The sequence below is a fragment of the Patiria miniata genome, unplaced genomic scaffold (genome assembly GCF_015706575.1).
Source record: "Patiria miniata isolate m_02_andy unplaced genomic scaffold, ASM1570657v1 HiC_scaffold_6, whole genome shotgun sequence".
Classification (NCBI taxonomy): domain Eukaryota; kingdom Metazoa; phylum Echinodermata; class Asteroidea; order Valvatida; family Asterinidae; genus Patiria; species Patiria miniata.
In genome coordinates this window covers 22,046,631-22,059,574 of record NW_024037073.1, presented here as the reverse complement: position 1 = coordinate 22,059,574, position 12,944 = coordinate 22,046,631, and the positions used below count along the sequence as shown (strand labels likewise).

The 12,944-nt window shown below is 41.9% G+C and overlaps 1 protein-coding gene across 2 annotated transcripts; it reads left to right on the top strand.

The window, feature by feature from the left end:
• Positions 1 to 481: 481 nt before the first annotated feature.
• Positions 482 to 11,404, top strand: LOC119742950. 2 transcript variants are annotated; one of them, XM_038219232.1, is made up of 8 exons: positions 482 to 560; positions 834 to 926; positions 1,543 to 1,743; positions 7,876 to 7,935; positions 8,143 to 8,310; positions 8,999 to 9,124; positions 10,603 to 10,690; positions 10,931 to 11,404. In XM_038219232.1, exons 2-8 carry the CDS (start codon positions 858 to 860, stop codon positions 11,011 to 11,013), a joined length of 795 nt encoding a protein of 264 aa, XP_038075160.1. In that variant the 5' UTR covers positions 482 to 560; positions 834 to 857; the 3' UTR covers positions 11,014 to 11,404. The 2 variants fall into 2 exon arrangements, with proteins under 2 accessions (XP_038075160.1, XP_038075161.1); XM_038219233.1 differs by lacking the exon at positions 1,543 to 1,743.
• The last annotated feature ends 1,540 nt before the right edge of the window (positions 11,405 to 12,944 follow it).

The window sequence follows — 12,944 nt, the reverse complement described above, 5'->3', positions numbered from 1 at the left end:
CAGTATATGACCTGAGCTCAGCGTGTAATATAAAAAGCTCCTAAATCTCCGTCGACAATCGGGCTTGCCCAGATTAGAGTAAAGGGACCGGGGACCAGTCTACGATCTGTCGCCTGCCTTTGTTTGGCTCGTCCCCAGCGCATTGCACGCTCCATCCAAAGTGTTCAATCCAGACGCAAAAACTTGACTTAAAAGCACGCCTAATAAAAGCATTGTGGGTATAGGTCAGTTGTACGTGCATTTCGTGCGCATGGGTGGTGCACTTGGGAAAGTTCAGACTTTCGGTTACGGGTTTTACAATATGTATCCGATAAAAGCTCAAGGAATTGCAAGGCTATTACTTATCACTCGGTGGTACCAGCGCCATAGCGTAGGGAGAAGCGAGCCCTGGGAAGAAGGATGAGACGCTTTTTATGCCACTAAGCAAATGCTTAATTTAGAATATGACGTAATGGTGCGCAATATTATTGCATGACAAACCCAGTCGGTAAGCGCTGTGTTCAGTACGCCGTGCTAGGCAGTGACGACGGTTGAGGAAACAGGATCACTCCAGCGTAAAGGTAAAACGGTCGCATTTGTTTTCACTTTGTTTTGCCACTAAATTATACCTCGTAGACGGAAGGAAAGCAGGTCTTTACTCGCGCCTGCCGAGAGAGACAGTCGTTTCCAGTGGATGTTTCTCAAAATGCACACTGGAACATAATACCGAAATAAATTGTGTTGCTTCGACTCTTTTGCCGTTTTACAAGTCATGTTTGAAATACGAGCAAATGTTGATAATCGGACCGACAGACAGACCGATTGATGATTGATTGATTAATTGAATTACACAGAATCCGGAGATACTTTCTGTTACCATGATGAACACTAACAACGCCCCACCTGCCTACGTGGCTGCGCCTCAGCCTGTCGGCCAGCAACAACTGGTAAGTCAGTCAACTCCACCTGTATTTAAAATATGAACGTTCAGTATAGTGAAAAGTAGGGTCTATGTTGTAGACTGAGTAAATAACGGTCTATATCAGCTAAAATATGTTTATTATTATCAGTCATCAGTTCTATGAGATACTTAATATGTTTTGAGATTGATGTGATGGTGCTTTTGTATAATAATCCGGCATCGGTTTTACTATGCCGTCGCCATTACCTGCTTTGTACCATTCAGTACAAGCTAGATGTATACGATTGGTCTCATATACATGACTAAACACTCACAAATACAGTTGCCTGTTGGTGTTCGCAATGTCATTTACGTACTCAGGCTAGGACTCTATTCATATGGTAATTTTAGCACGAGAAAAATGAAATTCTTTCTACCTCAAGGACATGTTTTGTGTGTTGCGCGAGTGTACAAGAGTCAAACATTATTGAATTTCTATTGGTTGGGTTTACATTGCACTTACACGAAATATGCTAATATGGTTTTGACTTTGTTATATAAAATATGACAAATTCATTTTACCGCAATCAACACTCCCCACTATCACCCTATAAATTCCCAAAATATCATTGTCACTCAACCCAAGCATCCTCATTCACCAGGTGACGGTGCAACCAGCTCCTGTTACTGTCGGCACGGTCAACCCACAGCCTCGAGATGGTGACTGGAAGGGTATTCTATGGACAGGAATAAGTCAAATGGTTTTGGGTTCCTTGACCGTCATTCTTGGGATTGTCACCCTGACAGTATTTAGCAGTGTAGAACGCAGTGATTTTGCATCCCCAATTTGGTGTGGTATCTTAGTAAGTGATTTGAACATTATTCGCCATAATTTCATGCTACTTGTTTATTGACAGTGCTGATTTATTTTCCTTGGGCTGTTCGTTGGGTTGCTTGTTTGCTTGTTTATTTGTTTCTTTTGTTGGTTCTACTGCCTCATGATCGTTGTTAACTTGTTCAGCATCAAAACTGTTGTTTCATTAGGTCGTTAAGCTCAGTGCAGTCGTTTATGAAGCGGGTTTGTGTAGAGAAAGAGGAGACATGGAGGAATATTTCCACCAGGCAACGATTTTTTTTCTCATAGAAATAAAAAGAAAGGGTTTTACTTGCACGAGGTTATGAAACAGGGCTTTTTCGTCTGTTCACCAAAAGGAGTTTCGTTTTACATGTACAATGAAAGGTTTTGGGATGCAATAGACACTTCCATGTTGTGTACACATAGACGGCTAAAGTTGTCGCACACTGCTAAGGGCAGGTTCATGATGTGGTGTCCACCACCTTGCTAATGATAATGGTGTAGGATTCGTATATAGCACCACAGCCTTGAACAGGGTATCAAATTAAAGGGGACAACAAGACCCGGCAGTGGGTACTTTGGCTTTTATGTAGTCATGTTGTCCATGCAAGGTGGAAGTATACGGTGATTGTTTTGTTTTTAAGGAATATAAAAAGGTTTATATTTTGTGCCAAATAAGATTTTTGTTGGTTATTAGCTTGTAAGCATGTCTGAACTTGCTCAAAAGATGGGCGTACAATCTGTAACGTGAGTTAGCGTATGCACAAGCTCCTGAAATACACACCTCTGTACATGTTATGATTATGTTTTAGTAATTGTCGAGCTTATGTTTTTGTAATGGTCGAGCATGGCTTACACTCTGATGATGCACGAGCACTGAAAATATTTTTTGTTTCCATCAGTGCACATTGTGAGGACTTTCAAATGCAAGGTATTTAATTTTCTGCCTTGTCTTTTTTTGTGTAATAGGAGTCAAGGATGAAAAAAACATTTATGGCCCAACCGCATTAGTTGGTCTTTTCCTTTAGTTTAGTTTCTTAATTTCAAGGGATATTCTGTGACGAAAAATCCATTCTAAACGCTTTGACTTTAAAGAATACTAATGCAGAGTTGACGAAAGACCCCCTCGAAATGTGATGTGAGTTACCATGGAACTTCCCACATACATCTGCTGCACAAGTACCGTAATTTTCGGAATATAAGCCGCGGCTTATACGTTGATTTTGCCCATGAAAATGTTTACTGCGGCTTATACACAGGGCGGCTTATACGCCGAGCCTTGAAGAATAAAAATGAAATTCACATGTGTATTTAATGTACTGGTATTAGAAGAGATATGTTGCTGAAATGAATTATAAATTAAGAAAGTCATTAACAAACCGAAACCATGTCTCACGTAAAGGTACCGAGCGGTAAAAAAGTACGGTGATGAAAGCTGTCTTCGACACTTGCCACCAGCCGTACGTGATACTGGTACAGTGCAGCAGCGATATATGCAGGCATGCTTTCCCAACAGCGGACCACACCATTTGTGGTAACAAAGGGGTGTTCTTTCTTGGGAACAATAATTACCAATATTTTCGCTGTTTAAAAAAAAAGAAAAAAGACCACTAAAATTTTTATGGCGTTCGAAACATTTTTTTATTACATAATCAGTTGTTCAACGTCACAATATATTTTGTTTTCTTGAAATGTATTCAAGAAACGATGTAAAACTCAAAAGAGGGACTAAATCACCCCTTACAAAATTAATGGAATCGTCTATTAAAATGTCCGCTTCGTTTTGACTATTTCCGAAGAAAGTTACGATCGAAACTTGAATTTTTCTCGCAACTAATCGCAACAATTTGATAAGTTTTGCGGTAAAAACGGACCTGTTTATTCTTAGGACAAAACAAATCAGCATCTGTTGCCACAAAGCAAGATTTGTAGCGCTCCAGTCAGACAACACACGGTGGGTTGCATACTCTCTCACGTGCTGTGGGAAAATGTTGTCATTCACCGGCGTGCGTGGCGCAGGCTGCCGGGCTATGACGGGGCAGCCGGCAGCAGTTCCCATTGTTTATTTCTCATCAATTCCCATATTTGTTTGTAAAAGTTTCGATTGTAAATGATTTGATATAACTTTTGTGGTCCTTTTAATAGCTTCTGTAGTGTAAATGGAACTGGTTTAGAGCATTTTGACTAGAATTTGGAGGCCTTACAAAATTGAAACCGCAGCGGTCGGTGCGGCTTATACGCCGGTGCGGCTTATACGCCGACTTCAAATCTTTATTTGCAGATTTTTGCGTGCTGCGGCTTATACGCCGCGCGGCTTATATTCCGAAAATTACGGTACATGTTCATCCCAGATGGCAATGGTGAAAGGCCATGGCCTTGAAGGCCATGGTATGGTGTTCTATTGACGCCAAATCTGCGTCGCGTCGTGCTTTCACGTCGTGCCGTCGCGTCGTACCGTCGCGTCGTGCCGTCGTCCGTCGCGTCGTGGCGTCGCGTCGTGCCGTCGCCCGTCGCGTCGTGCCGTCGCCTCTTAAATTACCGTTTCTAAGCACGTACACTGCATGAGGAAGCGACGCACCTTCACACGTCGCGTCGTGCCGTCGTGCGTCGCGTCGTGCCGTCGTACGTCGCGTCGTGCCGTCGCCCGTCGCGTCGTGCCGTCGCCTGTTACCTCGGCGCTTCTAAGTAGACTGCTTGAAGAGGCGACGCACACATTGCCCGTCGCGTTGTGCCGTCGCCCGTCGCGTCGTGCCGTCGCGTCGTGCCGTCGCCCGTCGCGTCGTGCCGTCGCCCGTCGCGTGACTGTATCTTTCTTGGCAATAGGTGGCGCCTTCATTCTTCATGTACCTGTACTGTATTTATGACATGCGTGCCGTGCGGTGAAAGTGTTGCAAATTGCTATGTCGTACAGTTTGTACACGGTTTGTGGGGAGGCCAATTATTAGTGGTTGCGGAGGTCCGACTCAATCAATTTCAAAATACATAGACTATTTTCTGCTTCCGATTGTCAAACAACAAAGCACATATACACGCGATTCTGGGCATATGCTTGAAAAACTAAACAACGTGACATTGAAGCAGGATATCCTATTGATCACATTGGACATTGTGTCCATACGAACTGCCCACAAGATGAGGCAATTGAATCAGTTTGCGATGCACTTGAAGTTGCCGATAACAGTCTGTACTACGCAATACCCAAACCTACAAGAGAACACGCTCGCTGTCTCCTGGAACTTATCATGCTTCGAAACATATTTGAATTCAATGGAAAGTTCTTCAGACAGAAAATTGGCGTGGCTATGGGAAGCGAATGCAGTCCAGAAATATGCGATATAACCCTGTTCAAATATGAACAAGAAATTATTCTCCCACATAATCCTTCAATTGCGAGTTACATGATATACAGGGACAACGTCTTAATAATATTTAACGGTAACGAAGACCAAGCCGGTGTTCTCGTCCAAACTCTAAACCAAATTCATCCCACGCTCAAGTTCACGTCAGAGATTTCAAACAGTCAAGTCACCTTCCTCGACCTCGTCATCTACAAAGGCGAACGGTTCAAAAAAGAAGGGAAACTGGATACTCGAGTAGCAACCAAAAAAACTGATACCTTTCAGTATCTTGCTCGAGATTCAGCCCACCCTGATATAGTGTTTGGCGGTTTGATTAAGGGAGAATTAATGAGATATGACCGTATATGCACACACTCAAAAGAATTTGAGGAGAAGGCTGAATTCTTCAAAGACAAACTTCAAAAACGCGGATACAACCAAGAAGACTTAGCCCTTCTCAAGGGCGGATCCTGGGGGGGGGCCAAAGGGCCATGGCCCCCCCCCCCCCAAAAAAACGAAACCATTTTTTTTTTATGTGACATCGCAATAAAGGCAGGCAATGAGTACACCACCATCTTTTCCTCAAAAAAACATTGGTTAAAGTGGTCAGAAATTGCCTCAGATCGCACCACAGAGCATCTAGAATCCAAAAAAATTGTGTTCTGGATCCGCCCTTGGCCCTTCTTCTCCAAAAAGGCGAAACTCGCGTGAACTCTAAAAAGCGTGCAAAAACCGAAAAGAATATCCCGCTGGTCTTTGTTTTACCCTACCACCCACAAATTAAACACCCAGCTCTTAAGCAGGCCCTTCTGAAACACTGGAATCTGATCAGCGATAATGATTTTCTCAGTGCACTCTTTGCGACCCAACCCATCCTGGCATACAAACGACAAAAAACATAAAAGATGGCCTGGTCCGATCAAGGATTAACCCATCTCCACCATCCAACCAAGAAAAAAAAAACTTGGATGAGGAGAACGTACAAGTCCTATCGGAACTTCTTGAAGAAACAGAACTAACATAATGGTCATTTAGGCATGGATTTCGAAATAAAAATAAAAAATAAGGAATCCACTTAATCTGATCATTACAAGAAATGCTAACGCGTAAAATATTCTTAACCATCATTAGCAATAAAGTAAATACGTATAAAAGAATTAAACAAAGGGTGACTGATGAAGTGCGTAAAAAGGGCACAGAAAATATGCACTGTTTCCCCCGACACACAAAAAAGAAAAAACAGGTGGCATATTATCACCGGTATAAATCAAATCATTAAGTGAACTAGAAACAAAAACCACATGTACACAAACCAGTCCCTGCGTCGCCTAAACACCGGATGAGTTTTTTGAAACTCCCGCTCTCCGGTTATCACCAATCTAATGGGCCCGCTGGCGAAATATGTGTTGACAAGTTGTAACCCACCCATCACCGCAACCCAGCAGTGGAACTGATGTTACTCCCTATAATTATGCGTATTGAATTTCCAAAAAAGAAAAAAACCTTAACAAATACGCTCTAGGCAGTTTAGTCATATACTTACACAGGTATCCATACCAGTGCTTCTAAGTCTTAAATAAACGGAAATCTTCCCTAGCTGGTTGCAAATACAATGTTTTCAAAAAGATTCATCAGCTCGCACTCAAATTTTATCATACATCCCATAAAAAGAAAAGAATGAGGAACGGCCCTGCTGATGCTGATAGCAAATCCCATCCTCCTCCCTTGTTTTAAACTCTTATTCACGGTGGCAACTGTCTTGGAATGACTTTGGAACTTTCCAACAAGTTATTATTATCAACAGATTGTTCCCTGAATTTTGCTCGCACAAAACCGGTTCTTCCTTGCTATTTTCCTAGCCAGAAACTACTTCTTTTAAAGAAAACACAAGTCTGATAAAAACTTTAATGCATGGTGGCGGCCAAACTCCATTCCATTTAACTTAAAATGTAGTGGCGACATGTATGATTACTCCCCTTCCTATTAAACACAAGTACATGAAGAATGAAGGCGCCACCTATTGCCAAGAAAGATACAGTCACGCGACGGGCGACGGCACGACGTGACGGGCGACGGTACGACGCGACGGCACAACGCGACGGGCGACGGCACGACGCGACGGGCAATGTGTGCGTCGCCTCTTCAAGCAGTCTACTTAGAAGCGCCGAGGTAACAGGCGACGGCACGACGCGACGGGCGACGGCACGACGCGACGCACGACGGCACGACGCGACGTGTGAAGGTGCGTCGCTTCCTCATGCAGTGTACGTGCTTAGAAACGGTAATTTAATAGGCGACGGCACGACGCGACGGGCGACGCCACTACGCGACGGGCGACGGCACGACGCGACGGACGACGGCACGACGCGACGGTACGACGCGACGGCACGACGTGAAAGCACGACGCGACGCAGATTTGGCGTCTATAGAACACCATACCATGGTCCTTAGAAGGCCATGTAGTCAAGTAGTTACGGTGTTTGACTCACGCACGATGTTGCGTGGGTTCGAATTTTGCCAGAAACATATGCTTGCATGTGCCCTTGGGTAAGACACTTCACTACAATTGCCTCTCCCCACCCAGGAGTATAAATGGGTACCTGTGTGAGGGTCGAGGACCGATTGAGCACTGATACGTGATATCGGCTGCTGCGTGGTATCATGGCCTGATATGGCGCTATATAAGCACTGCGATTATTATTATTATTATTAGATGTAGGGATAGGCCTAGCCTTTATCGAAGCTCTGGCCACTTTCTTTCCGGACGGCAATTTAACTTCAGCCTTATTTGTTTTCGACAGTTCTATGGCGTCGCTGGAATCTTGGGCATAGTGTCTGGATTTAAGAAGAATTCGGGAGTGGTAAGCTATTGTTAGGGGATTGCGTATGGGCAGTGTGGGGTTTGGGTGTTGCTTCCTTCAAGTGAAAATTCTTCAAAAAAGGAAGAATATACTAACTAGTAAAATATTTTGCAGGTTCAAACCGGACCATTTAATGTCTGAACCGCTTTCAGCTACGTACAATTGTTTGACAGGAGATTTTGAAGGAATTGTGATTTTTCTGCACAGGCTATTGGCTATATGGTCATGTCCATCTTGGCTTGTCTGGCTGCGTGCTGCGTTATTGGTTTTGGTGCTGCCAGGATTGCAACCATCAATTTGCACTGCAGATATCCGCCTTATACGAGTAATGGTTATGATTACTACGGAAACAGTTCCCCGCACTGTGAATTGGAGGTGGGTAGAACTTTAATCCTCCTTAATGAGAAATATTTGCTCGTTCTTGCCTTCGATAATCATGAAGGGTTCTATCTTTTTACAGCTATTATTTCTAAGCGAGTCCTCCGTCGTAGATTGTACTCTTAATATGCTAGATTGAGTAATTGAGAATGACGATAAATAATGCTTTTTGCATGAATTTTGTTTTCCAAAACAGCGATTGGTAATTAAAACTAATGATGAACTTGTTTTTTTTTTTAATTATGTACATAATAACAAACCGAAATGTACGTACCGCAAAGGTATTTAGGTTGAAATATGTTTTGAAATGTGGGCCCTTGAAGGTTGACATATGTTTTGAAATGTGGGCCCTTTGAAGTGTGAAGGTATGTTACAACTGATAACGTAGTAACCAACGGATAATGTATCACCAACCGATAATGTCACACAAATTGACAATAGTGTCACTATCAGTCGATTGTTGTTACATTATCTGTCTTAACCGATAATGTAACAAATATTGACCGATAGCTAGTGTAGTAACATTTACTACACTATCGGTCAATTTCTGTTACATTATCGGTTAGTGATACAGTATCGGTCAATTTGTGTGACATTATCGGTTGGTGATACATTATCCGTTGGTTACTACAATGTCAGTTGTAACGAGGTATAACACATTATCTCTTGCAATGATTTTATGCAGGCGGCCATCAATGGTGTATATTCTACACTGATACTTCTCGCCTTAGCGGAGTTTATCGTCGCCATGTTTGGTGCCAGCATGACCTGCGGTCCAATCTGCAACAGTGGATCAGCAACTCAGACTGTGGTACGTACCGTGTTGTGACAACACCAAGCTATATTCTCTGTGGATCAGCATTGTTTTGAATATACATTAATTTGATCCACAACTAGTAAATGACAGTCAATTGCAGTCAATTGCATATTTATAGTACAATTCCATAGTCCGGTGATTACGCCTTGTTTGATTCATGTACGGTGGTGCGTGGTTTCGAACCAGTAGCGTATCCAGCTTTTGATGTGGGGGAAGGCGGGCCGGGGGGGGGGGGTGGGAGCAACGGCACATCCGCGCCGAAATGTAGTCATGTGTGTGGTTTTTTTCTCCGGACACTTGCCCTCCGTAAAATTAAAAAAAGGGGAGGGGAGGGGGCTGGTACCCATCTTCCAAATAGGGGCGCTCTTCAAAAATGACCATCCTTATGCATACTGCACAGAAATGTGGGGCAATTTCTTTTTTAATATAACTTATAAAAAATGTAAAAAAAATTGTGAGGGCCCCAAGCCAAATCCTGGGTGCGCCACTGGCGCTATAGGCCAACGAGCATAACGTTTTATTTAAGTTTTATTTTCAAATGTCCAGTTTACAAGTAAGAGGCTCAAATAATGACATAGAAATGCGCATAACAAAGACCTAATTATTGTGACAAGACGTGGGACCTGATGTCATGTGATTAAACTTGTCATGGGCTTTTGGGGAGTTTTGACTGTTGTACCAACTGATAATGTGTAATGCTTTTGAAGATTAGTCCAGTTGAAGTTTAGAAAAACACTGTCTTGTTCATAATGCATAACCTAGGTATCGTAATATGTATACACAAGCAGTTATTACCTCGTATGTCTCTAGGCATGCGTTTCCATCTGCTGATATGCTTTCCTTCGAGAGCAATTTTCACTTTATTTTAACAAAAATCTACTTATTCTCGAGTCCCCACCGTTTCATTCCATGGACTAGCACTGATTAATCTAGTAGACCAACTTTTGGAAAGACGAATGCTGTTTCCGCTCTCTAGACATAAAGTTGCTTAAAGTTGTTAAAGGCAGAAACAAGTACTCGGATTAAAACGATAATGCCCACCGACCGGGTGCATACCTATGTTCCCCATTACCGATGTTCCCCACTACCGATGTTCCCCGAAATCCCTACCCTATAACCCTAACCCTAACCCTAACCCTAACCCAAATCCTAAGGATTTCGGGGAACATCGGTATTAGGGAACATCAGTATTGGGGAACATCAGGTAGACCCCCCATCGACCTTTGGATTTGCTCAGAAATCAAGAACTGGACACTTCAATAATAAAAACAAGGAAAATATTAAATTAATGATAATACACAGGTGTTTGGGATCGTGAAAGAAAGTATTCGAGGTAAAAATAGTGTTGAGCTATGGGAGCAGTGACAAATACACGTGCGTTTGCCAGGTGGTGCAGTGCTAGGGATTTAATTACATGATGATATATTTAAAGAAACTGTCCAATGGAACATAACTTTTCTTGATAATGACAGATCCACTACCAAACTCAACCACACGTGGTGGTTGCCACACAGCCCCAGGGACTGGCCTTCTACAACATTGCTGGTCAGCCACAAGTTGGTAAGAGATGTCTGTTTTTGAATAATTATGTTAAGGTATAGTAATACTGATCTGATATCAAACTGCGAGGCTTGTGGTCTCTCCCATGTAGCCTTTTCGGTTCGTTTTTTGAATCTTCACAATATCTATAAGCTGTCTTTCCCTCTGTGTATGTGTTCAAAGAAAGTATAACACCCTACTGTGGTCGTCTCAGCCTTAAAACTTCATTTCCCAATTTCCCCTTCTCCTGTTTTGATACAGCCTACCCGGCCCAGCAGGGACAGTATCCGCAGGCTCAAGCGCCCCCACCCGGTGAGCAACAGTCCCAAGAACTCATCAATTAGGTCATCGATGACCTTTGACCTGATGGAATCATGATATATAGTGCTCGAAACAGAATTTTACGTCTTGACCTAATCATGGTAAGCTGTGTGTGGTTGTACATTTAGCTTTTAGCTGTCACGCGTCAAGAAATATGCTTAGAGGTATAATGTTGCCCTGGCTCCAATATAATAATTGTCCTCAAATGAAAGTTAGAATGCCGCTGGCATGATTATTTTTTATAAAGTAGTCAATGAAGAAAAGGGTACTCAGATATTCGCTTAAAAGCTGTTGTTACAATACTAAAAATGTATTTATTTAATACACTTATAATGTGCCATTCTCGAAATCACGGCCTCGGCTGCAAAAAAAATCGCTTTATGTTTGAGTTGCCGACTTAAACACTAGGAGGTTAGGTTTATATTCAAAGACATCCAGCAATGCCTGAAAACCAAAGCCACTTTCTTTCTACTCATTGTATGCATTCGAAACTTCAAAACTGCTCACGAGCCAATGCCAACTGCGGGTTCGCCGCTTTTACAAATAAGGTATGGCCCATTATGAAGGCAGCTTAATAGGCCATATTTGGAATATGGAGTTGGTGTTTAATTGTTAGAGGTTCTAGACATGAAATCTATAGCAATTTGGCATTAAAAGGGGTTTTTGTTTTATGTTTGACCTGGCGGAATTTGTATGATTATAAAATAAAAAACAGTTCTCTGTACAACGCATACCAATCAAATGGGTAACTTCGGTCATTTTGAGGCAAATGCTAATGTAGCAGCAACAACAAACTTCAAGATTGCAGACTTGATTTAGCTGGTATGACTTTATTTAAACCAGTTCCCCGGCCCTTAACTTTAACAACAATTCGCGCACGTAATTTTATACATTGTTATATTTTCTTTAAGTAGTTGCATAGAGCTTTGAAATTCACACATTTTTATATTAGTAAAAAAATATACTCAGATTTGTCTTTTACATATACACAGTCCACTTACTTTGGTTTTGCTAATGTATCAATGAGCAAATGACAATAATATGTCCCGATGACAAGCTGATTTAAAAAAAAAAATTATCTTGAGTAATTATTGTTTGATTACATGTCAGTTAATTTTGTTTGCATCATTTATAGGATGCCTTGTATACCACAATGTCCTTTAGTCTTAAGAAACTACATTTGGTAAAGGGTATTAAAACTTATCCGGATATTAGATAAATCAACATATCACGTTCATTTTAGTTGTTATCAATGTTTCTTTTTATGCAGACCTGAATAAAGGGAATCTTTTGATTCTGATCGCCCTAAATTCCGGTCAATAAATGATTTTAAAACTCTTGAACTGCATGCTTTTGAATTACGTTCTTTTACTTGTATATTGTGAAGAGTTTTCGTCCTGCCTTGACAAAATAAAGTAATCGACCCACGAAACCTCATCAGTTCTGCGCAGTCTTGTAGCTCCGTACATGTTTTATGTAAACTTACAGCATGTGTACAATCGTTTACATTCACCTGAGGTCAGCGTGTAATTTAAAAAGCCTGTAAACATCAGGCAAGAATAAAGGGACCGGGTACCAGTCTACGACATGTCGCTAGCCTGGTTCCCAGAGCAACAGATTCTGACTATTCCTGATGAATCTTCGGTCCGGTAGCCTCCGGTAATACATTGTATTACAAGTTACGTCACGTGGCTAAAACGGGAGGACCTCTCCTTTTTTCCGAAAATATCCGAAGTTTGCAGAGTTCATTTCGTCGACAATCGGATAGCACCCGAGTATTTCCGAGTATAACATTAACTGCTATTGCCTATTAAAAACTTTTTTAAAGGAGTTAATAATTAATATTCATTGCTTTCATTAAGAAACCTGGAAATTCAACGAAGATTTTGGGCATCAAGTATACTCGGATCGTAAGGACGAACTTTTTGCTGCGTCATGTATTATTGTGAATTTG